The sequence below is a fragment of the Schistocerca piceifrons genome, chromosome X, assembly GCF_021461385.2.
Source record: "Schistocerca piceifrons isolate TAMUIC-IGC-003096 chromosome X, iqSchPice1.1, whole genome shotgun sequence".
NCBI lineage: Eukaryota > Metazoa > Arthropoda > Insecta > Orthoptera > Acrididae > Schistocerca > Schistocerca piceifrons.
The window spans coordinates 86385645-86413374 of record NC_060149.1 but is presented as its reverse complement, the minus strand read 5'-3'; the positions used below and the strand labels follow the sequence as shown (position 1 = coordinate 86413374).

At 41.0% G+C, this 27730-nt stretch overlaps 1 protein-coding gene and 1 pseudogene across 1 annotated transcript in view; both read right to left on the bottom strand.

Annotated features, from left to right (window-relative positions):
- Positions 1-27730, bottom strand: part of LOC124723110 (caspase activity and apoptosis inhibitor 1-like) — a 248694-nt gene that overhangs the window by 28735 nt on the left and 192229 nt on the right. Inside the window, exon 6 of the mRNA XM_047248291.1 lies at positions 24426-24459. Within this exon, the coding sequence (XP_047104247.1) occupies positions 24426-24459 (34 nt within the window). The remainder of the gene's footprint in view (positions 1-24425; positions 24460-27730) is intronic.
- LOC124724033 lies at positions 21992-22110 on the bottom strand (annotated as a pseudogene).

The following is a 27730-nucleotide window of genomic DNA, read 5'->3' as shown; positions in this document are numbered from 1 at the left end:
AATCTACAATGCAGGTGAACTAGAATGCCTGTGCTGTAAGAGCTAAAAATATGTCAATTCTTGCTGCCTCTAGTTCATATGTTTATTTCTGTGTTTTCATTTTTGTAAGGAAACAATCTTTTAACACTTTCTGTTCAGTTTTCATACTTCCAATACCAATATAGTTCATTAGTTCACTATTACTTGACTATCAGCATAGGGCTATGATTCAGACAATTATTGTTGTACTTCCAGTTTTATTTAGCAATTTATCATCATATTATTGCCGTTACTCATCATTAGAAATATTAAAACTGCACTCTGTTTTTATTCCATTTATCTTTGTTTTGGTACTGTTGTGCACAAATTATTCCAGCCCTGTTTAGCAAGTTTCTTTTCCTGTTAACAGCTGGCTGTTTAACGACCACTACAAAGTTTGCTGGCCTTGGCCACAAAACCTCCCTTCTCCCTGAAGATACTTGCTGCTTTCACTTCCGGGAACCTGTGCTCCCCCACCTCAGAGTGCTCCATTATGCTTTGTTCCCTCGCTCGTGCAGCCTAAGAGTCGCTAATGTCCACCAGCAGCATCCTTACGAGTTATGCATCAGACTGCATTAAGCTCCACATTGCACAAGCAAATGTCCAATCTCAGTCAGATCATCTCAACAAGTTCACACACATCCAACAATAATGAAGATAAATAAATGGAATATATGTTCGTAAAGATCAAACACTTGAATGCCTCCAGGTGTCTGATGTGTGTCCTCTACAGATCACCTAAGGTAGGCAGGTTTTCCTGCTTCAAAACTGATTTTTCAAGCCTCAAATTAACATATGAGCTTATAATTATAGGTGGTAACACTAATACAAAAATTTCTATGTAATAGTTCTTACAGGGTGAAATTTAAGTGGATACTTTCTTTTTCAAATGTATCATTACCTCAGCTTTCTCCTAACCATTATACACATTGTAGGCACACTCTCAAATATAGTCGCAACAAAATCCCCAAACAGAGTAATTCTTACCTCTCAAATATCTGCACTTGGTGTGTGCGCTCACGACAATTTTCATTGACAAACTCACTAAAATGTCCCAGAAATAAACTGACTTAAAACATATTAGCTTATTTGAACTTTCAATTGAGGCACAAGAAATACCTGGGGGATATCTTCTTTTCCCTTCTCAGTCATAAATGAGAAACTATCAATTTACGAGGGCCATTCAATAATTAAAGAGACAAATTGGTCTGGAGAAAAAAAAGCGTTTATTTTTACAAAACAACACTTTTCCTAATTTTCAATGTAATCCCCTTGAACATTTATTCACTTGTTCCAATGGGCTGCAAGATTACTTATTCTGGCTGCAAGGAACTCTTTATCTTGATGTTTGAACCAATTTCCCATGAACTTTTTCAGGTCCTCGTTGTCCTGGAACCTCTTCCCACGTAATGCCTCCTTCAGTGCACCAAACAAATGTAAATCATTAGGTGCTAAATCAGGACTGTAAGGAGGATGAGGCAGTACTTGCCAGCCCATTTTTGTCGATGGTTTCATGGGCTAGTTGAGCAATATGAGGACGTGCGTTTTCTTGCTGGAGAATAACATCTCTCCTCTGAGATGCACGTGGTCTCTCTCTCTCATAGCTGGTGTCACCTTGTTTAAAAGCATATCTGAGTAGTATCTGCTGTTCATTGTACACTGCTCTTTGAGACAATCACAAAAAAAAAAGAAAAACTGGACCTTCAGCGTCCCAAAGCACCATCAACATGACTTTTCCTACTGATGCTTGGGTTTTTAATTTTTTCTTGACAGGTGAGTTGGCTTGCTTCCACTCCATGCTTTGTCTTTTTGCTTCTGGCTCATAATAGTGAACCCAAGTTTCATCACAAGTTAAAATTTTGTTGAGGAAGTGCTCACCTTCTCTTTCGTAACGTTCCTTTAGCTCTGTGCACACACTCAACCTGTTTCCTCGTGTAGCCATGTCAACTCCTTTGAGACCCATCTTGCACATGTTTTGCGGTACTTCAGCTTGTTACAGATAATGTTATGAACTGTACCAGTACCAACTTGAACATTATCAACTATCATTACCACAATCACATGGTGGCCGGCACAAATAATGTCATCAATTCGACTTTCAAGTTAGGGAGCGGAAACTGCAACTGGTCGGCCAGCACAGTGTTTGTCGCAAACATTTTTGAGCTGCTCTACCCACTTGTAAAAATTTGCATGATTCATACTACCTTCACCATAAACTTTAGACATTCTACAGTATATATTCACTGGTTTCTCGCCTTCAGTAAGTAAAAAACAAATAACAGAATGTTGTTCAACTAACGTGGACATTTCAAGTGGACTCGCCATCTTGAAATGTATTTTTGAGGTTATACACAAATCAATGTTGACACATCAGCTGATCAGGGTTCATCCCAGTGATGCCAATTTAAAGCCATAAAAGTACCAAACATGCCCTACAAACTGTTTTTTCCCCAGACCAATCTGTCTCTCTAATTACTTACTGAATGACACTCGTACTAACAAACTTACTTAAGTACATGACAAATGTGCTCTCCTAAAGACTCGAAAAGTAAGAGGGAAACCTGCATCTTTGCTAACTGAACAACTAAAGCGGCTCACGAGTTTCAGACACTGCACACTGGGCATACAAACTGCAACCCATGCCTGAAAATTCTAATACTTACAAGAAGAAGTGGAACAGAGTCAGTTACACTGTGAGAAATTCAAAACTCAGGCATTCCCATGCATTAACTGGCAACACATATAGACCAGCTGTCCTATGGAAAAACCTGCATGGTCTTGGAACAGGCAAAGTAAAAGCTGTAGCCAATTCCATTGTCCCAGCCGAAGAACAGAACTGGTGCTTCAAATTACCTACAACCACAACTGAAACACATAGGAAAAACATAATAGGTGATTACTTCATGGGGTAAATGACTGTAACCACAAAAAAATCTATCTAAAGTATGTTACTTGCAATACTGTCAAAAAAAGCCATCATGATATCAAATCACCATCTACTGAACACAATGTCATCACAGTCCAAATGATGAAGCTTATTACTGACCCACTTCTGCCCACTATAAGAGGTATCTTCAACTACTCATTAACAACAGTTGTTTTCACTGAGGTCTAGAAACAGGAAGTCGATAAGCCTCCACCTAAAACGGACACCACGACCAGATAACAAACTACAGATGACCTTCTAGACAAATACCAACCAGTTTATGCAAACTTCGCCTTAATAAAAGTAACAGATGACCTGAAGCTTGCCATGGATGCACAAGGGGCAGCTATTATGTGCTTCTTAAGACATCTTCAAAGCCATTGACACTGTCAACTTCAACATTTTAATTGCCAAACTTAGTAGCCTAAATTTCTCAGCCAAGTGCAGAGCAAGGGTTCCACTCATACCTGACATCTCGCCACCAATGCATCATGTCCAGCACCATAAAGTCTCAATGGGGTCAGGTAGTATCAGGCATCCCCAAGGGTCTGGTACTTGTTCCTCCATTTTTTTCATTGTATGTCAATGATGTGTCATCAGTTTTCTCCTGTTGCAAATGCTACACGTATGCTAGTGACCTGCAGTTGTGTCCAAGTGCAAAACCAGTAAACTTGAAGACAGCTATTGAGAATCTTGATACCCACCTGTGTACACTATCAAAACAGGCACAGGATATGGGGTTTAATGTTCAACCCATCTAAAACTCAAGCAGTACTGATTGGTCATTCTAGGCTAATTAGCCTTAAAGATTGGGAATCCCTACCATCTTTGAACCTAAATGGGATAAATATCAATTTCTCTCCTTCAGCCAAGAGTCTAGGTGTAATAATAGATGGAAATCAAAATTTGACTGAGCACATAACTGTAATGTGCAAGAAGGCATCAGCATCTCTCCACACCCTACAAAAATATAAAAATCTCTTCCCTCTTGCCCGAAAAAGAAACAGAGATTTCTATACCCTCTATCTTCTCTACCATCTTATCAACATACACCGTCTGTTGAATCTCTTCTCGACCTTAACACAGTTCTCTGAACAACATAGCAGAAACACCAATTGCCAAAGAAGTAAAATCCTTTCTGTCTCACTTTGTTGTTCAGTCACTTTCTCGAAGTCTTTCTCAGTAGCAGGAACGCAACTCCGGGGTAAACTCCCACGTTATATTAGAGAACGGAATAACATTTCCAGCTTCAGAAGACAGTTAACGACATATCTACTTGAGCAACAATAAGAATTGCCATTGTCCCTTTATGCACTTGTTACACCTGTACACCATCTTTCCAATCCAATCTCGTTTATTTACCAGTATGCTTAGCTGGTGCAGTCTCATTAAATTTCCTTTATCCAGAGCTTGCCGTGTCAGAAAATATCTATTTTGTTCACCTATAAATTCTTTCTACATCTGTCAGTATCATTATTGTTACTACTGTCAGTATCATTATTGTTACTATTGTCATTATCATTATTACTATTACTATTACTATCATCATCATCATCATCATCATCAAGATCATCATCCTGATCGATCATTATTAGTGGCAGCAGCTGAAGTAGTAAAAGTACTGCCAGTATTAACTTTATTAGTTCACAGTCAGGATTATTTAACATTGCCACTTTAGACACTTAAATCAGTTTAATACTATTTGTCATAGCAAAATTATTGTTTCTTAGATATCTATGATGCAAAAAAGGTATTGTTTGTGTGAAATCCTGGTTTGATGTAAGACCGGGCCTGATTGCCCTGATCATACCAAGTTATATGTGTAATATCAATGTTCAGAGGGGCTTTAAACAAGTAATGCAACACACTTTTTTCCCAGCCTATTTCAGTTGTAAAATGCAGAATTTATTGTGGGAAGTGATGAAATATTCCCATTTCAGCTCTTATAGTTTCGTTAAATTCCATGTCTGTAACGGACTTGCATTCCACGCAGAAAGCTGCCATTCAGTATCTTTTGGGAGAAAACCTGAGCATCACAGATTTTCACAGGTGCTTGCAGAATGTCTATGGAGACCTAGCAGTGAATCAAAGACCACCGAGTAGTTGGGCGAGGCATCTGTCAGCGTCGCAACCAGGTCGCACAAACCTGTCCAAACTTCAACGTGCCGACCAGTTACACACAGCTGTGCTACCCTCATTACATTGGAGAAATGACTTCAGTGTGTGCAAGTGAACTCTTTCTCTACGAAAACACAAGGCCTTGCACAAGTCTGTGCACCCGAAAGGTGCTCACAAAACTTCACTGGACTGTTGCTCCTTGTCCACCCTACATCCCTGATCTCTCACCTTCCATCTTCCATCTATTTAGCCCAATGAAGGGAGCACCCTGTTGGAAGCAGTACATGGATGATGGGAAAGTTATTGATGCAGCAAGACACTGGCTCCTATGTCGACCAGCACAGTGGTATCATGCAGGTATACAGGCCCTTCCAGTAATGTGGGGTAAAGCCAGCACATTTAATGGAGATTACCATGTACACTCTATTATCTGTGATAATCAGGGAGCTGAAAACTGTGGATAAAAATTAATTAACTGATGTTTACAATAAATTCTACTTTGTTCATCACATTATGTGCAAGAATACAGTACTTAAAAATAATAGAGTGCAAGCCAGTTTCACATTACACTACACTATTGTGAAACCAAATACTTTTGAATTAATTTCTGTCTCAGTGAGGTAGCTTGTCTTTTACGTATCACACCAAGAATTATACCCAACACCAACTTGTCAGAAAGGGGAGCATCTTTTTACTGTTCCAGGTAGTCCAGTAATCCCTTGGCCAATTGTAGTGCTGATACATCACTGATTACTGTTTCCAGAATTAGAGGAACGTCGCCATGTTCATCACTGCCATTCACCTTCTTGGATTTCCCTTGCACCTTCTGAACAATAGCACTATCACTCAACATCTCATGACATTGCTCTGTGCAGTCTATGTCAAACCATTCAGAAATATTTTCTTTGTCGACGGTTTCACACCCTTGAGTACTTTTCAAAAAAGCAGCTATGGTTGCTCATGAGCAATCTCCTGGATATCATGACACTGTTTAAACCTTGTTTGCCAGCCAGAAGAGGCATTAAAATCTCCTTCAATCCCCCAAAGTTTTGAAGAAAAACTGGACCTGTTTGAGCCAGATAGTTGTGCACCCTCTGTGCTATTTTCTGCTGAAACCATTCCAACATGGCTTTGTCAATTTCTGCATATGTATAAATTTTCATAGCCTTCTGCTTTGACAAACCTTTAAACAAGTCAGAACTGCTAGCAAACTGAATTATTTTGCGTTCGTTTTTCTTAAGATCATGGATCGTAGTTTCACCCACACCGTAAATCAGTGCCAGATTCCCTTTTTAAGTATACGTATTATTTCCAATTTCTGCTGTATTGTCAGCACAGCATGTTTTCACTTTTCAGACACTGTTTTGCATTCACAAAAAAAAAAAAAAATGACTACAGTATCCACTGCAACAATACAGCCCGCTGCTTGAGGTTTCTGAGCAACACATTGTTTACCACAATTGTGTTGTTATGTGACATTATCATTCATCAGCAACCACTCCTGGTTAAGAGAAAAATTTTCAGCAGTTAAAAAAAAATTAGTTAATTAAATAAAATAAAATTGGGAGACATAGGCCATGGATAATCCTCAAAGCAGATAATCTGCCTGTGGATAATCTATGGTTAACTGTATGTTGAAAAATAGGGTTTTGCAGTCAAAATAGTGGGGAATAATATGGCGTATCAAAACCGAGAATAAAATGAACCTGCTTTCAGAAAAAAGTGTGTTGCATTACTTATTGAACAACGCTCATAAAAGCAGAGCCTGATACAAAATACATGACAGATCAACAATAGTCACAAACAAAAAAGTTACAAGAGTTTGAAAACAAATAAAGCAAAAAGAGCATAAAACCCAAATACAATGAAACTGTAAGAGGTCTTACAGGAAAAGACTGAAATTTATGTAAATAAGCAAAGTGGATAAAACTTAATGACAAAACAGAAAAATTTTCTTTAATCTTGCTTAAAAAGCTTTTTAAATGCTCTGGAAATATCAATATACCACAAATAATATTTGCACATCTACATGTACTTTTATTTTAAAAAGAAACATCATCTGTAATAGGATTAAAAATACACTGTTGTGCAAAACTGAAGGACAGAAGTAACTTTTGCAGGACGAGTCACTGCCAAGTAAAATAGCTTGATGAAATATAGATAGGAAGAACAGCTACAGCATAGTACAGAAGGTAACTGTAAGAAATATGCAATGAGACGAACATATATGGCACTTTTACTGAAAGACAATACTTAAACTGAAGTCACCATGATTAATGATGGCCCCTGGCCATTACACAAGGCAGGACATGGTTCTTATTACAGTGAGATATCACCACAGATGGCAATGCCTGCTCTGCAACATGCTCCCATACTGGTCACAAGTTTGGTAAGGAGTTCTTGTGGTAGTGTGTTCCATTCCTCCACCAGCAGAGTTGACAACTGCAGGATAATCACTGGTGCTTGTGGACACACTGCAATGTGTCTCTTCAATGCATCCCAAGCATGCTTGTGCTCAATGGGATTTAAGTAAAGGGAACAGGCAGTCCAGTCCAGTCCAGTACAGACCATTCTACATCTACATCTATATCCATACTCCGCAAGCCACCTGACAGTGTGTGGCGGAGGGTATTTGGGTACCTCTATCGGTTCTCCCTTCTATTCCAGTCTCGTATCGTTCGTGGAAGGAAAGATTGTTGGTATTCCTCTGTGTGGGCTCTATCTCTCTGATTTTATCCTCATGGTCTCTTCGGGAGATATACGTAGGAGGGAGCAATATACTGCTTGACTCCTTGGTGAAGGTATGTTCTCGAAACTTCAACAAAAGCCCATACCAAGCTACTGAGCGTCTCTCTTGCAGAGTCTTCCATTGGAGTTTATCTATCATCTCTGTAACGCTTTTGCAATTACTAAATGATCCTGTAATGAAGCACACTGCTCTCCACTGGATCTTCTCTATCTCTTCCTTCAACCCTATCTGGTACGGATCCCACACCGGTGAGCAGTATTCAAGCAGTGGGCGAACAAGCGTACTGTAACTTACTTCCTTTGTTTTCAGATTGCATTTCCTTAGGATTCTTCCAATGTACTCCAGTCTGGCATCTGCTTTACCGACGATTAATTTTATGTGGTCATACTATTTTAAATCACTCCTAATGCCTACTCCCAGATAATTTATAGAATTAACTGCTTCCAGTTGCTGACCTGCTATATTGTAGCTAAATGATACAGGATATTTCTTTCTATGTATTCGCAGCACATTACACTTGTTTACATTGAGATTCAATAGCCATTCCCTGCACCATGTGTCAATTCATTGCAGATCCTCCAGCATTTCAGTACGATTTTTCAGTTACAGCTTCTCGATATACTACAGCATCATCCGCAAAAAGCCTCAGTGAACTTCCGAGGATATCCAAAAGGTCATTTATATATATTGTGAATAGCAACAGTCCTACGACACTCCCCTGCGGCACAGCTGAAATCACTCGTACTTCAGAAGACTTCTCTCCACTGAGAATGACACGCTGCATTCTGTTATCTAGGAACTCTTCAATCCAATCACACAATTGGTCTGATAGTCCATATACTCTTACTTTGTTCATTAAACGACTGTTGGGGAACTGTATTGAACGCCTTGCGGAAGTCAAGAAACATGGCATCTACCTGTGAACCCGTGTCTATGGCCCTCTGAGTCTCGTGGACGAATAGCGCGAGCTTGGTTTCACACGATCGTCTTTTTCAAAACCCATCCTGATTCCTACAGAGTAGATTTCTAGTTTCCAGAAAAGTCATTATACTCGAGCATAATATGTGTTCCAAAATTCTACAACTGATCGACGTTAGAGATATAGGTCTATAGTTCTGCACATCTGTTCGACATCCCTTCTTGAAAATGGGGATGACCTGTGCCCTTTTCCAATCTTTTGGAACGCTACGCTCTTCCAGAGACCTACGGTACACCGCCTCAAGAAGGGGGCAAGTTCCTTCGCGTACTCTGTGTAAAATCGAACTGGTATTCCATCAGGTCCAGCGGCCTTTCCTCTTTTGAGCGATTTTAATTGTTTTTCTATCCCTCTGTCATCTATTTCGATATCTACCATTTTGTCATCTGTGCAACAATCTAGAGAAGGAACTACAGTGCAGTCTTCCTCTGTGAAACAGCTTTGGAAAAAGACATTTAGTATTTTGGCCTTTAGGCTGTTATCCTCTGTTTCAGTACCATTTTGGTCACAGAGTGTCTGGACATTTTGTTTTGATCCACTGACAGCTTTGACATGAGACCAAAATTTCTTAGGATTTTCTGCCATGTCAGTACATAGAACTTTACTTTCGAATTCGTTGAATGCCTCTCGCATAGCCCTCCTCACACTACATTTCGCTTCATGTAATTTTTGTTTGTCTGGAAGGCTTTGGCAATGTTTATGTTTGACGTGAAGTTCCCTTTGCTTCCGTAGCAGTTTTCTAACTCTGCTGTTGTACCACTGTGTCTCTTTTCCATCTGTTATGATCTTGCTTGGCACATACTCATCTAATGCATACTGTATGATGGTTTTGAACTTTTTCCACTGATCCTCAACACTATCTGTACTTGAGACAAAACTTTTGTGTTGAGTCGTCAAGTACTCTGAAATCTGCTTTTTGTCACTTTTGCTAAACAGAAAAATCATCATACCTTTTTTAATATTTCTATTTATGACTGAAATCATCGATGCAGTAACCGCTTTATGATCGCTGATTCCCTGTTCTGCGTTAACTGTTTCAAATAGTTCGAGTCTGTTTGTCACCAGAAGGTCTAATATGTTATCGTCACGAGTCGGTTCTCTGTTTAACTGCTCAAGGCAGTTTTCAGACAATGCACTTAAAAAAATTTCACTGGATTCTTTGTCCCTGCCACCCATTATAAACGTTTGAGTCTCCCAGTCTATATCTGGTAAATTAAAATCTCCACCCAGAACTACAACATGGTCGCGAAATCTACTCAAAATATTTTTCAAATTTTCCTTCAGGTGCTCTGCCACAACAGCTGCTGAGCCAGGGGGTCTATAGAGATATCCAATTACCATGTTTGGGCCTGCTTTAACCGTGACCTTCACCCACAATATTTCACATTTCGGATCTCCATCAATTTGCTTTGATACTATTGCACTTTTTATCGTTATAAACACGCCTCCCCCTTCACTGTCCAGCCTGTCTCTGTGGTATACATTCCAATCTGAGTTTACAATTTCATTACTGTTTACATCCGGTTTCAGCCAACTTTCTGTCCCTAGTACTATGTGGGCATTGTGACCGTATATTAATGAGAGCAGTTCTGGGACCTTTCTATAGACGCTCCTGTAGTTTACTATTACCACATTAATATTGTTATTACCTGTTGCGTTTTGCCAACTACTACCTTGTCGAGTCTCAGGAGCCGTCTTGTCGGGCCTAGGGAGGGAATTCTCTAACCTAAAAAACTCATATGTGCACTCCACACGTACTCCACTACCCTTGTAGCCACTTCCTGCATGTAGTGCACGCCTGACCTATTCAAGGGGACCATACATTTCTCCACCCGATAGCGGAGGTCAAGAAATTTGCACCCCAGATCTCTGCAGAATCGTCTGAGCCTCTGGTTTAAAGCTTCCACTTGGCTCCAAACCAGAGGATCCCTATCAGTTCTGGGAATTATACTACAGATAGTTAGCTCAGATTCCACCCCATGAGTGAGGCTTTCCGCCTTCACCAACTCCACCAACTGCCTGTATGAACTGAGGATAACCTCTGAACCCAGACGGCAGGAGCCATTGGTAGCAACATAAGCAACAATTTGCAGTCAGGTGCACCCAGCGTGCTCTATCGCCGCTGGCAGGGCCTCCTCCACATCTCGGATGAGACCCCCCGGCAAGCAGACAGAGTGAACACGGGCCTTCTTCCCCGGCATTTCCGCTATTTCCCTAAGGGGCTCCATCACCCGCCTAACATTGGAGCTCCCAATCACTAATAAACCCCTCCCTCTCGTGTGCCTGTACGGACCTTACTGAAGGAGCGGCCACATGTCCACTCACAGGCAGAGCGGGCGATGCCACACGGCCAGCCTCCAAATTGACCCTGTGTCTCGAGCAACGTGAACACCGCTGAGCACGCCACTCCCCTTGTTGAGAGGGTGGCCCAACTGCGCCCGGTACCCGTGAAGATGTCTCGACAGCAGGACCATGGTTGAAGCATATAACACCTGGGGTGTACCATGCGATGCCCCAGATTCCCCACTGCCACTACACTCCGAGGCAGCAGCCTGAAGACAGCTGACTGTGGCCATCAGGACGTTCAGCTGCTCACGAACAGTGGCCAGCTCCTCCTGCATCCGTACACAGCAGTCACAAATCCTATCCATCCTAAGAAACCAACAATTTACTGTAGAGAGTTAATCAACTTTTAGCTAGACTGCTAATTCACTAAAGGTGGCAGATAGCTGACTAAACTGTGGTTACTAAACACTTATTGTTGAAAACAATGAAAATAAGCACTATCTGTCTCTGGATTGTATTCAAAACAAACACAAAATCTATGGAACACTATTACTAGTACTCGAAAATTAAAGCTTCCTAAAAGCAAAAACACATGGAAAAAGAAATGACAAGTAAGAAAAACACAGTTAATACTTAAATTTACATAGCTTGCTGCACAGCAGATGTGAAGCAGACAGCAGTTACGACGACACTGGCACTACAGCTGACTAAAGGGACTCTCTCTGACTGTATTCAAAACAAACATGAAATCTATGGAACACTATTACTAGTACTTGAAAATTAAAGCTTCCTAAAAGCAAAAACACACAGAAAAAGAAGCGATAAGTGAGAAAAACACAGTTAATACTTAAATTTACGTAGCTCGCTGCACAGCAGGTGTGAAGCAGACGGCGAATAATTTCTCGTTACAAGACTCCCTTTGCTGTCTGATGCGGTCGTGTTGTCTTCTACAAAAATTAAGTCAGGGCCAAAAGCACCCTTGAAAAGTTGCACATGGGGAAGTAGTACAGTGTCAAAATAATGTTCACCAGTGAGAGTATCATGTTCAACAATTTGGAGGTAAGTACTCCTGTGGAACATGATGCCTCCCCACACCATAACATAGCACCTGCACCAGCAAAACAGTCATGTTTGACATTGGGTCTCAATGCATCACGTGTTTCCACTTCTCGCCTTATATAGACTCATAATGCTTCCAAGAAAATTGTCAAACATGATCATTTTGGTGGTCCAGGTGTTGTGGTATAATGGCGCATATTCATTGAATGGACTGTCCTGCCCGTTTCCTGGACTTAAATCCCACCGAGCACATGTGGGATGCACTGGTGAGAAACAATGCAGCATGTCCACATCCACCAACAACCATCCAGCATTTGCCAACCATGCTGGTGGAGGAGTGAAACACCTTGACACAATAACTCCTTACCAACCTTGTGGCCAGCATGGCAGCACACTGCAGAGCATGTGTTGCGGTCCATAGTGAACATACACCCTATTAAGAATCATGTCCCACATTTTCTAACATCCAGAGGACCATCAGAAACCACAGTAACTTCAGTGTAATTATTGTTTTTCAATAAAAGTGTCATTTCTGTTTACCTCTTGTGTATGTAACTTCTGTAGTATACATTATCATTTCTTTCTAAATAAGGAACCAAGTTTCATCAAACACTGTTACTTGGCAGTAACACTTCATGTAAAAGTTATTTTCATTCTTAACCTTTGCACAGTAGTGTATTTTTATATGTAAAATTGCCAAAAACCTATACAAAGTTGCATATTTGGAAATAAGATGCTGTTAAAGATGCTAATCAAAGGTAATTTTCTTAATTAAAAGTATTTTAATGGTACAGATAAGGAACATCCTATACAAATTAAACATTTCGAATCTTTTTCAATTTAATTCTTGTAAGCTTGAAAACAGCTAACACCTTTGCTTAACATGAGCTGCCAAAAAAATGATGTATCTGAATGCATAGTGACAAACAAGTTGTGTGCTATGGCAGATTTTTTCTTTCATTATTATTATTATTATTATTATTATTATACAGTACATATAGTTTTTTGTTACATGCAGAAATTTTACTGACATTCTTCAGTGCTGTTTCTAACATAAGCACTTCAGCATAACTGCAACATAACTACACCTTATCTCCAGACTGCTGGTTGCCAGACACATCACATGGACATGCTGTGAGTGAAATTTAAAATAAAGAGCAGGTTGAATGTCTGGTCTGTATTTATCTTCAAAAGGAAACATTTCAAGTACTGCCAACTGACAAATTTAAAAACAGCAGAGACAACACCTATCATCTGGAACTTTTAATCCCTCCCTCATCAATTGTGAGGACAGAGCATCTCTATCACCCCTTCTTTACTACAGATTTTCTGACCTTCCCCCACCAATCCACCTTTTCTCCCTAAAGGAAGAAACTAACTGTTCCAAAAGCTAGTTACTGTTTTTTTTTCTTCTTTTCCCGCCCTACGCTTAAATGTCTATAGGTACTTCTGGGAATCTCCTCTCCTAAAGGTAAGCACTGGCCAATCAGTATGACTCCTAATTTTACAGTTTTCTCAAGTGAGTTTCCCTTTTGATATATTTAAAATCAAGAAAGTAAAAAATTCACCAGATGATGATAACATGACTACTGACTGTTGTGTTGAACAGAAATAATGTGTGGGTGATACAGAAAATAGTTGTTTATTTGTGCATTATTAACCAGTTGCAGTCCTCTAAAACCATTCCATTACAAAGACTATTGTAATGCAAGATCTGCTGGATACAATATAGCGTGGGAGACACATGAAGCTAACTGTGAGATTTTGAAATCAGAAGAACCAGTTATCCTTGAATGATACCAGCAACAACTTTGAAGATAATGCAAAATATTGAGACAGAACAAGAGGGCAGGGGGAGGAAGATGATGTCCACCTATCTTCAAAAAATCCGCATTTGTGTTCAACCTAGCATCTGTGTTACAGTTTTATACAGGCTGTATTAACCTATTATGAACCTAGCAGTGGCTCTCAGGAATTGTGTGGTTTCTGCTGACATAGCTATATGATAAAGACTCCATATGCTAAATCAGTACTCTAAAAATGGTCACACTAGCATCTTGCTTGCAGATTTCTTTGCAGATGCACTATACTTCCCCCAATCCTTCAACAGGGTGTATATGTGGACAACGAAAAAACTCCCGGATTTCCCGGTTAAAAGTACACTTTCTGCCGGGTGACAGTTTATTTTCCGTTATCAATCCTTTGAATGGTTATGGTTTTATACACGGGCGTACAATTTACCGGCACTTTAGAGAACGAAACTCAGGGAAAAAGACACGTTTTGGAAACATCTTTGATGTGCAGCAACATGTACGCTGCGTATTTTCGCATTACGAAAGTATACACTGGAATTCCACCAAACAACGCATGTTACTTTCCGAATCATTGAAATCGAGATTTTCATGCGCTTTTGTAGGCAGTTCGTAGCTCATGTCACGTGATCTCGCCAGCCGATGACAGCGGATATTCAGAGCATATGACACGTGATGTAGTCAGCCAGCAGCAACATCACTGTTAAGAAGCACGAACACACAAACAGGGAAAGTTAATAGTTTAAATTAATATACATAGTGTTGCTACAAGAAAAGCAAATATAATATTGTTCTCAAGCTGCAAGAGAAGCTAAGCTTTCGCATATATTGTTGATCTTTTTTGTGCGTGTTACACTTTAAGATATATAACACAAATGTGCCAGTAAAATTTTTAATAATGACATAAATGTCTGATATTCAGGGTTCGAAATTCTTCTAAATGGAGCGTCATCAAAAAGTTGATTTTTTAAATGAGAGTCAAACGCTCTGTGATTTAATAAATTCATGGTACATTCTTGCACATTGTTCAACTTACGTAAAAGGATATTCACTTTCAAAGTAACGCTTTTCAAACCACTATTTGCAATATTTTCCCGCGACCTGTTAGAAATTGGTTCGTTTCAGCAGTTGCCAGAAAGCGCAGATAACAGGCGACACCGCGCTTGGGTAGCTATCATGACGTAGGAAGCCCGTATGTACGTACGTGTAAAACATTGAAAGATCATACATTATGTCATAAAAGAAACAAGACATCAGAGGATACTGCAAGGGCATCGGAATTTCATGAACAATATTAAAGTGTGCACATTTAAAGTGCATACTTAAAGTACACATTCGTATGTCCGGATTCCCAATGAAGTAGACCTCGACCTGATATTAAGCTTTTCAGTGTGGTTTTCGGGATGTAAATTTTCTTGGAGCACCAGTACTGTATTATATCATGTTTGGTTCTTTATTATGACATAACGCCATACCGGTACGTGCTAGAAAATGAAAACGTGCACTTGAAATGTAGCGTACAGTTGAAACTAGCCAGTACTGTGGAATTAAACATATCGTCTCAAATACATTGACTGCCTCTGCGGAAAAGGTTACCAAAAGTCAAATTTCTTTAGCAAACAGACAAAAATAACTTCATTGTTCTGCAAGGCGATTAATGCATGCTGTCAGAAAATCGGAAATAAAATAAAATCTGAAACTAATGACATATTTTGGGCTTCCGTAATTATGTGAATGTGTTTTAATTCACTTTATAGCTCCCGGCCACAGATATCCGTTTTGTTTTCATTTGACGTGAGAGTAAACGTAGGGGAAACAGCAAAATCACTAAATGGAAACACGGGTCATGTGGAGACTACACAATGTAACTCAGACTGCTCTGCGCATCAGCCCCGGATCTACGACATTTGCGAACCGAGTCAATACTAAAAAAAATCGAATTTTCAAAATATGTTCATCTTGTAGCGCACATCTGTGTGAAACATAAAACATATGTATTCAAGGAAATGTAAGACCTATTATTTGGTCTTAAGTATGCCAAAGTGCAGTGCCACGCCTCTTCATAAAGCATTTTTCTACCGCACGTCCAAACTATATTCAGGCGAGTGGAAATGAAATGTCCTGTGGTGCCTCTCCTGCTCCCAGTAGGCCGGTTTCACAGCCTGCCCCTCTTAAAAAAAAATCTCGCAATTAATAGCGGATGGGATTATTTGTAATCGAGAGAACAAGAACTCTTCAGAAAGTCAGAACTCTTTGTTGCCTATTAGTTAATAACTTGCTGTTTTGTGTGACATAAAATTAAATATAGGATATATAAAACCAATACTGACAAGAGATAAGCAAGAAATTACACATTTCTTAAAACCTTAGCTGCTAGCATTTTTTTCTCTCTAATCTTGCTACAGCTTTACATGGCGTGCTTTCCTTTCTGCGAAAGAATCTATTACCTCGTCAAGCGTTTTGCTACATGAAAAATCGAAATTTCATTATCTAATACTGAAAAAGCTGTTAATACAAATAATACCCGAGACTGGTGTGGTTTCTAGATCGTCTATTTTGTCTCTGTTTGCTAGATAAAACAAAATAGGCGTTTCTAATATGGCAGCAATTTATAACACACCAAATAAGCGAGACTGTTTTGGCACAAATGGCCATTTTTATAACACGACAGAATATAATCCAGGAAGTACCAATATCAAATGGCTATTAGGCCTACTACGAGCAAAAGGCTTTATGTTAGGAAATAGTTTCACATTTCATTCATACGCACCAGCTTCTCAAGCATGAGATCGAAAAGTAGTATTACGAAATTTTTATATAAATTTGGAATCGTCTTATTCTTCCATAATCTGTGTGATGTCCCCGTTTCTTCTCCTTCCTCGTTCTAACAATCTTGTCATCACCAATTCTGTAGCTATTGCTGCCACTGTCAAAATTTGTTCGCAGATTAACTTCTCTAACCCTGTCAGAATCACAGGTTTAGTTATCCTGCGATTATTTTCCGGTTAGGCGTTATCACGTGTTCGAACAACACGTTTTCCGAGTTACTTCCAGAATAGAACTTACACGTCTGCTAGCCGGCGACTGTACAACTGGTCCTTACTAGTGTAGCGATCTGGCCAAAAATTTTCTGTCAAAATTTCATTTTCTTGGATACACCGAGAAGATAATACGTAATCTTTCTCACCTGTTATTCCTGTTAGTCGTTTATTTCCATTCTGGTAGTCTGAATCTATGGATTTCGCTAGTAATTATAACAAACCCAATCAACCACATAATCAGACAGCGATTGGCGTTCGACCTTTCGGCTTTACTCCCTCAGCTCGTATTGCCCCGCCCCCTTTTGTCTGCGGAAAGTTTATTTGAAGATGCGACGAGGATTCTCCTGACAGAGACATAACGTACACTACGCATGCATTCAAAAGTCAACTTATCATTCATTCAGAAATGAACTTAAAATGTGTTCAAAAAAGTTCAAAACCAACAGGGAAGGGTTTCAAAATCATATGAATAATCGATAGAGAAACGTGTGCTGGATTTCCCTCAAGAATATGAATTTGGCGCCCCCTTTTCCCGGTAGCATCTAGCTGCTTGCTGCGTCTGCTTGCACAGCCAACAGCCACATTCCTGTAGCCAGAAACGGGGGACTCTACTACTCAAACGTGACTCAACTGTGCATGCGCATGAGCCCGCGCGTAACTGCTAAAACAAATCGAATGTAAACAGTTGCGACTTCACGCTCATTGGAAGCAATTTGTTGTTATGGAACACTGCATTGTCTTCCTAAAGCCTGGGACACATTTTCAATTGGCAGACGCTTGCATGAGCACTGTGTGTCGTTGTTGTATATGGCGCATTTCCTTTGCAAAAGTTATTTTCGTTTTTTTCTCTCGTTTATGTTTTATTGTTGAAGTATTATTACGCAGTAGCGGGATACAGTAATATCCTTTGTTAGAGTGTCGGTTCTTACCAGTCAAAATTACAAAAATTTAACTGAAAACTCAAACAATGAAAAATTCCCGGAATTCTGAAGATATCCCGGGTTTTTCCCGGATGAAAAAATTCCCGGGTTTTTCCCGGACCTCCCGGGTTGTATATACCCTGTCCAAACAAATTTAATTCTACCATTCACCTACCCTATTGCTGATTTAAACTGTTTGCTCCATTTCATGTAGATTATTAGTATTAGCTATAGGTATTTAAACAATGTAAAAGGCTTCTGAAGTGTAGTGGTTATCTAATGAGGTACTATTGAGTTCTTTTTCTTTGTTAAAGGATTTATCTAGCATTTATTCACATCTAAAGAGAATTAAAGTTCAGCACACCAAGAAGAGATACTAAGTCATACTGCATTTTCTTATAAGCATTTTCCTGTAAGTCATAAACCTTTGTCAGCAATCACTCAGATTTGGATACCCTATCTGATAAATTATTCGTGTATGTTGAGAATATTGGTGGCCATGTTACACATTACTGGAGCACAGCAGATACTAATTTAATGTATTTTAATTACCACCATGAAGTATAACAAAGTGGGTTCCATTAATCAAAAGTTCTCCAAGCAATCACAAATTTATGAAAATATCCTGCAAGATCACAGGTCAACTGGCAGTCAATAATGTTGTACAGTGCCGAATGACTTTTGAAAATCTAAGTAAACAGAATCCACTTATTCACCTGTATCCACTATATTGAAGATATTGTGAAAAAAAGATTGTGCTTTACACGTGGTTTTTCTAAGTCCCTGCTGATTCTTAAGAGCAGCTTAATGGCATCCATAAAAGTCACAATATTCATGCTTACCATATGATCTACAATCCTGCAACAGACGATAAGGATATTGGCTTACAGACTGTGAAGTACATTTATTTACACTTTTTGCAACAGGGATGACCGGCACACAATTTCTGTCATGTGAGACAACGCACAGCGTGAATTCTCAATAACTATGAGCTAAGACATAGGCTAATTTTCCAATATATTCATGTACACTGAGGTGACAAAAGTCATGCGATAGTGATGCGCACACATACAGATGGCAGTAGCATCACATGCACAAGGTGTAGGAAGATAATGCACTGGCGGAGCTGTCATTTGTACTCAGGTGATTCACGTGAAAAGATGATGAGAATTAACTGACTTTGAATTCAGAATAGCAGTTGGAGATAGATGCATGGGACATTCCATTACAGAAATCTCTAGGGAATTCAATATTCCGGGATCCACAGTGTCAACAGTGTGTTGAGAATACCAAATATCAGTCATTACTTCTCGAGAGCAGCAGTGTTTGGGTAGAGTTGTCAGTGCTGACAGATGAGCAACACTGCATGAAAGAACAACAGAAATTAATACGGAACATGCAATGAATGTATCTGTTACAACAGTGTAGCAAAATCTGGCATGAATGGGTTATGGCAGTAGATGACATAAGTGTTTTTGCTAACAGTGTGATATCGCCTGCATTGCCTCTCCTAGCCTCGGCTGGACCCTAGATGACTGGGAAACAATGGCCTGATCAGATGAGTCACAATTTCAGTTGGTAAGAGCGGATCGTAGCAATTGAGTGTGGTGCAGACCATGTGAAGCCATGGACCCAAGTTTTTAGCAAGGCACTCTGCAAGCTTGTTGTCCTCCATAATGGTGTGGGCTGTGTTTACATGGAATGGACTGTGTCCTCTGGTCTAACTGAATCAATCATTGACTGGAAATGGTTATGTTCAGCTACTTGGAGACCATTTGCTGCCATTCATGGAGTTCATGTTCCCAAATAATGATGGGACTTTTATGGATGACAATGCATCACGTCACAATTGTTCACGATTGGTTTGAATAACATTACGGACAGTCTGAGTGAATGATTTGGTCACCCAGATCGCGCGACATAAATTCCACTGAACATTTACGGAACATAATCAAGAGGTTAGTTCACGGACAACATCCTGCACCAGTAACACTACGATCATTACAGGAGGCTGTAGAGGCAGCATGGCTCAATATTTCAGTGGGGGACTTCCAATGACTTCTTGAGTCCATGCCACGTCAAGTTGCTGCACTAATCTGGGCAAAAGGGCGTCTGACACAACATTAGGAGGTATCCCATAACTTTTGTCACCCGAGTGTTATGCCCGCCAGCATATGACGAGCGTCTCTACTGATTATCTTCGTGATTATCAAAATATTTTGACCAGCAAGGCCCCTGGATATCTCCTCAAAGAATGTCTTTAGCATTGTGGGTAGGGGCCTCCAACCAGTTCAGTATTGTGACAATCTAACATACCAATTGGACAGAATTAGGCACAATATCCCTCATGAGGACATCTAATAACTATATCAATCAATAGTTAAAATGAAACTCCATCTGAAAAGGCCTCTGAAAGCCCAACAGTACCAATCGACTGCGTGTAATCCTCTGCCAATAGGCATCACTGAATACGGATTGGAGGGCATGCGGTCAGCACACCACTCTCCCGCCCGTTGTCAGTTTTCATACCCCAGCTGCTACTTCTCAGTCAAAAATCAAACAATGGAAAATCCAGGATGGAATGTAACAGTATTATGGAAAGGAAATCTGCTACTCACCATATAGCGGAGATGCTGAGTCACACATAAGCACAATAAAAAGACTTTCAGAAATATAGCTTTCGGCTAGTAACATCTTCATAATTAGACACCCCCCCCCCCCCCCAGGCCACACTGCAAGCGGAAGCAACATTGCATGATGGGAGTGGCGACTGGGTGAGAGGAAAGGGGGAGGCTGGGGCGGGGAGGAGGAGGGATAGTGGGGTAGGGGTGGCAGACAGTGATGTGCTGTTGGGGAGCGTGCAGAGACGAGATGGAAAGAGGGCAGGGCAGCTATGTGCAGCCAGGAGGTTAGACGAAGGGCAGTGGAGAAGTGAGGAGGGGCATAGCAGAAAAGAAGGACATTTCTGTGTCCTATCCACTATCCTTCCCACCCCTCCCACAGTGGTATTCCGCTGCCCACCAAACCTACACAATATACTCGTCCATTCCTAAATAACCCCTGCTCCCAGCCCCTTACCTCATGGCTCATAACCCTGTAATAGACCAAGATGCAAGACCTGCCCCATACATCCTCCCACCACCACCTATTCCAGTCTGGTCACAGTCATCATCTACCCCATCAAAGGCAGGGCTACCTGTGAAACCAGTCATGTGATCTACAAGCTAAGCTGCAACCACTGTGTTGCATTCTATATGGGCATGACAACCAACATGCTCTCTGTCCTCATGAATGGCCACTGACAAACTATGACCAAGAAACAAGTGGACCACCCAGTTGCTGAACACACTGCCAAACATGACATACTTCATTTCAATGACTGCTTCACAGCCTGTGCCATATGGATCCTCCCCACCAACACCAGCTTTTCTGAACTGCGCAGGTGGGAACTTTACTTGCAATATATCCTACGTTCCTGTAATCCTCCTGGCCTCAACCTTTGTTAGTTATTGTCCTCTCCCATCCAGCCCCTTCTCTGTTCCCAGTCCAGCTCTACACAGCCCTCATTCCATCATCACAATCAGTATTTTTACTTCTCTCCTTTTTCCCTATCCACCTCCCCCCCCCCCCCAACACCCACCTCACTGCTGCACTCCATCCAACCTCCTGACTGCACATAGCTGCCCTACCCTCTCTACACCTTGTCCCTACACTCTACCCAACTGCATGTCACAGTCCGCCACCACTACCCCACTATCCCACCCCCGCTCCTGCCGCCTCCTTATCTCCACCCAGTCGCCACTCCCATCACACACTGGTGCTGCTGCTCGCAGTGTGGCCTCAGTTGCCTGAGACTCCAGTCATGTGTATGAGTTGCATTTGCGTGAGTGTGTATGTGTGCGTCTGTTTAATTCTGACGAAGGCCTTACTGGCCGAAAGCTATATTTGTGACAGTCTTTTTATTGTGCCTATCTGCAACTCAGCATCTATGCTATATGGTGAGTAGCAACTTTCCTTTTCATAACACTGTTACTTCTCAGTGAAGTAGCTCTTCAACTGGCCTCACAAGGACTGAGTGCATCCCACTTGCCAACTGCACTCAGCAGACTCAGATGGTCACCCATCCAAGTGCAAGCCAAGCCTAACAGTGCTTAACTTTGGTGATCGGACAGGAACCTGTGTTACCACTGCAGCAAGGCCATTGACAAATTGTATGGATTATATTACACGATAATGTAACTGATATTAAACTTAGGTTTAGGGTAAGCCTGAGTCCTGCTCTAATACACCACAATTTACTACATAGATGGAACCTTGCAATTTTCCTATCACTTTTCCCACCTTAAATTTCTCTGCACAAAATTTGCACCTTGCCTACCAATTCTGACAACATTCCAGAAGACTAAAATGGAAAAATCTATGGGACATAAACTCAATGAGTCCTGAACTGAGTGGCTATCATAGGTTGATAAAACACTACACATGTACACTCCTGGAAATGGAAAAAAGAACACATTGACACCGGTGTGTCAGACCCACCATACTTGCTCCGGACACTGCGAGAGGGCTGTACAAGCAATGATCACACGCACGGCACAGCGGACACACCAGGAACCGCGGTGTTGGCCGTCGAATGGCGCTAGCTGCGCAGCATTTGTGCACCGCCGCCGTCAGTGTCAGCCAGTTTGCCGTGGCATACGGAGCTCCATCGCAGTCTCTAACACTGGTAGCATGCCGCGACAGCATGGACGTGAACCGTATGTGCAGTTGACGGACTTTGAGCGAGGGCGTATAGTGGGCATGCGGGAGGCCGGGTGGACGTACCGCCGAATTGCTCAACACGTGGGGCGTGAGGTCTCCACAGTACATCGATGTTGTCACCAGTGGTCGGCGGAAGGTGCACGTGCCCGTCGACCTGGGACCGGACCGCAGCGATGCACGGATGCACGCCAAGACCGTAGGATCCTACGCAGTGCCGTAGGGGACCGCACCGCCACTTCCCAGCAAATTAGGGACACTGTTGCTCCTGGGGTATCTGCGAGGACCATTCGCAACCGTCTCCATGAAGCTGGGCTACGGTCCCGCACACCGTTAGGCCGTCTTCCGCTCACGCCCCAACATCGTGCACCCGCCTCCAGTGGTGTCGCGACAAGCGTGAATGGAGGGACGAATGGGGACGTGTCGTCTTCAGCAATGAGAGTCGCTTCTGCCTTGGTGCCAATGATGGTCGTATGCGTGTTTGGCGCCGTGCAGGTGAGCGCCACAATCAGGACTGCATACGACCGAGGCACACAGGCCAACACCCGGCATCATGGTGTGGGGAGCGATCTCCTACACTGGCCGTACACCACTGGTGATCGTCGAGGGGACACTGAATAGTGCACGGTACATCCAAACCGTCATCGAACCCATCGTTCTACCATTCCTAGACCGGCAAGGGAACTTGCTGTTCCAACAGGACAATGCACGTCCGCGTGTATCCCGTGCCACCCAACGTGCTCTAGAAGGTGTAAGTCAACTACCCTGGCCAGCAAGATCTCCGGATCTGTCCCCCATTGAGCATGTTTGGGACTGGATGAAGCGTCGTCTCACGCGGTCTGCACGTCCAGCACGAACGCTGGTCCAACTGAGGCGCAGGTGGAAATGGCATGGCAAGCCGTTCCACAGGACTACATCCAGCATCTCTACGATCGTCTCCATGGGAGAATAGCAGCCTGCATTGCTGCGAAAGATGGATATACACTGTACTAGTGCCGACATTGTGCATGCTCTGTTGCCTGTGTCTATGTGCCTGTGGTTCTGTCAGTGTGATCATGTGATGTATCTGACCCCAGGAATGTGTCAATAAAGTTTCCCCTTCATGGGACAATGAATTCATGGTGTTCTTATTTCAATTTCCAGGAGTGTATTTTCTGATTATGATGGCACGGCAGAAACTCAAGTCCCTGGAGGTCGCATAATGACTGATGTGTAGTACAAACACATTTCCTTACCAATTATTTCTATTAGGAGCAGATGAAAAGAAGAAACACAAGCATATTACTCAAAAATACCTACATTGAATGAGGAAATGCTATTTTCTTTAATATTGCCTCAATGGTATCAGTGTCAGTCTTTACTGGACAACGCATATAAGAGAGAGTTATGGAGACAATCCCAGATCCCATAAATCATCATTTCCTATGTTTCTGCTCCCTTGCCCTGCTCTGAATGGGGGCTGAGCAAGTTACAAGCTTCTGGGTGAACAGTCTCTTTGTCAGCATACTGATATACTGCTTCTTAATTCAGCTTCAGAAGAAAGAATACACAATTTTAAGAGCTTAAGAAATGATCTTTAGTACTTAGTATGTCTAACAGTTACACCAAGTCATTTGTTCCATCTTGTGAAGTACAATTTTAATATCTATTGTTGTTCACACTCAGTTTCTTCTTACAACATTCTTATAGAAGAAAAGAAAAAAAGCTCTTTAATTTTGGGGATATTGAATATTTAATTTCCCTTTAGTGTTATCATTACTTACTCCAATCCACAAACTGTTCTCGGTTCATGGCTGCCTGTGAGGAAAAAGAAAGAAAGAGACATGGTATTCATTTCAAATGTTTTTCCATCACTATACAAAAAAATATTGTAGTAATTGAATGAAAGCACAAAACTCACTTAGCATGATTAAGAGAAACACTCATTCAACAACCTACAGTTAAGCAAATGGTTCATAAAACTCCTATAAAAGTCTGAACAGCACCATGAAAATAGTTAATGGTAAGAACATGGAACTCACACATATATGGTAGACAAAACACATTGTTCAAGTTTTCTTACATGGATTGCTTTCAGTTATTGGAGAAATTTTATTCAATAGGCACAAAATAAAACTAGAAAATTGTAAAGATGGTCTCTCAAAGTTATTAAACTTTTTGGTCATATGCCCCACGAATACCAAGGATGTGGCAATAACTTCAGAACAAAATGGCTGTACACGTTAACTTTTTTATAGTGAAGTTAAAGGATATTTTTATAATTTCTACATACAATATAATTATGATACATGGCACTCCACATAATAAACTGTGGACCAAACAAAATGCCTGTAAGTCTTATCACCTAATAAAAAACATTTCAGCAATGAAACTGTTCTGATAAATACATAGTTTCTAAAATGACATAAAATGGACAGCATAACACAAAAGCACAAATGACTTATCTTTTCTAACAAATGAACTTCATACAAACAGTAATGACCCACAATGATTGAAGTATGTATATGGTCAGCTGAAGAATGCAGCAAGAATAAGGTCCTGACATACTTTCCCTGTATCATACATTTCCCTCTCGACTGTTCAAAAGATCACACAGTACTCTCATCTTATGAAAAAATAGAAATATGAAAGGTGCATATAAGTTACTAAATGGCAAATTCAAACTGAGAAAGAGAAGTAACAGTATGAAAGAAGAAGGGGAAACTACTTACCAACTGCAAATACTGGAACAGTCAACTTAAGAACCAAGAGAACAAGTAACAAGTGTTTAGTTTTTGGAACTGTTGTTCAGCCTGACGAATAATTATTTCATCTTTGGAGGCCATACTTATGAACGATATAGGGTACATCCAAGACAATGAAGATCTCTGTGTCCCTGTTGCTAATCCCTGCATGGGTCACAGATTAAGGCCTGTGTTTATCAGTTTCTGATATGGTCCAGAACTAGATGAAACCTTTGCTATCATAAATGGATGAGAGATTTGCTATATCAACTAATGTTGAGTCAGGAAAATCAAGATACCCCCTTATTCTAAACAGTACTATAACTGATTATCTGGAGTATAAAGTGATATTTCTTCAGGATTTTTTAATATTAATGTTTTGTTAAGTCTTGGAGGAGGGGTGGGGTGTGGAGGGGGGCGGCAGTGATGTATCTTCACTCAGGACATACACAATTTCAGACAGTGCACATCCACACAGTTCACAGGCTCGTTTGAATGGGCCACCTCAGTCAGCCACCCTGGCGCACTCTAGTCATCCGCCAAAGAACAGCATTATTTAAGCGATCGCTAACGAGTGCTAGACCTTTTCTTTATGCTGTATGACTGTTGTCCAGTCAAAGTTTTCAGTGCTATGCACAATCTGTATCTTATGTGTTGCTCTATAAAGTACTATGTTCTGTACATCATGTTTGTTCTTGCTATAGCAGGGGGCACCTGTGCACTACTGTTCACACACAGCACAAGAATACAACAATAGACTGATTCAGTCATTGTCATTCCTTCCATATTCAGAATGTTCTCATTGTGAAGTACACACCTTATCTCATGAATAATTCCACTTACAGCAAGTACCCATTTGGGTACACATCCAACTCCATGAATAATATCACTTACTTCAAGAATCCATTTGAATATGCACACAAATATATTTCTGTGATTAACTTGGTTCAATCCAATCTCAGACATTCCACAAACACAGGAGAGGGATAATTCTTCTATAACACATTATTCTACCTGACTGTTATATATTAACAGTTCCAATGCTGCCTGCCTAACCTGCCATTCAGTGCACAATGTAAAGCTGAATACTTCTATTTAGCGTAACATAGTCCTGTAATGTTATTTCTTGTATTATTTCTTTGGTCAGTCCTTCAGAAGAACAGCTGTTTAAAACTTCTAGGAAACAGTACACAGAATTTCCATTGGTTTTACACTGTACTTTTTCCTCGGGTGAAGTACTCTGATGAAAAATTGCAACATTAGTTTCATCCCAACTAACGTTTCTTTTTATGTGTCTATTTCCTACTATTTTATTACAATCAATATTGTTCTGCACTAGTCCATTTCATAATAACAATGATCTATGCATAAACAGAAAACTTCCAGAAAAACGGCACTAAGTAAATACAGTTTTATACACACTGCCTGACCGAAAAAACAGGAGCTCCCACAAGGAGAGGAGGAGCCAAAACGAAACTTCACAGGCTGAGAGGGTATGTGTTGTGACTGGGATGATTACAAAATTGAATCCAATTCACAAATAACTTGGCATTATGAGCCTACTTACCAGTATGACATTGCACCCCCTTTGATGAATGCCGAGGGATGATACACAATTTTTGCAGGGAATCCATTACTTGCTGTCAGATGGCAGGTGGAGATGTGGAGGTGTTATAATGTGCTCCGTGCACAATTATGATGAGTCTCCCTTGTGGTGGTCAGATGTGGTAGACCAGAACTTTGACAACAAGTGTGAGTGCCCTCATGTTCCCATGCAATCTAACATCAGGCTATCACACCTGAATGCCCCACAAATCTGGATATTGCACGATTTGACTAACTGGCAAAATGGAGACCCACAATGAGACCCCTTTCAAACTCTGTCAGGTACTTATAATGCTTCCTCACATGAGTGCATGGCATATCTGTGTTCTTCACAGGGCTCACTCAACATACTGGTTCCCCCCTTATACACCTCACCAGACTTGGTAACAACACTAAACATAAAGAATACTAATGTACTCTGGTGGCCATTCAACCCGTCCTAGAGAACTGCAACTATAAGCATTTACATATCCACCAGTGGTGTGTGTGTGTACAAAGTGACAATGACATCTTACTATGTTTTCTCGATGTATCACTGTTTTTGTCAAGCAGTGTAGATTGCTCAACAAACAAATGAATTTATTTCCAGTATTAAGACAACACATTTACACTGAGAAAACTGTGGCTGGGTTAAGTCACAACATGCACCAATGGTAGCTTCTACAACATATGCCATGACTCTGATTAGAAAAGATTATGGATCTCCTCACATGAGGACAGGAGAAGTGGCATTTTGTGAT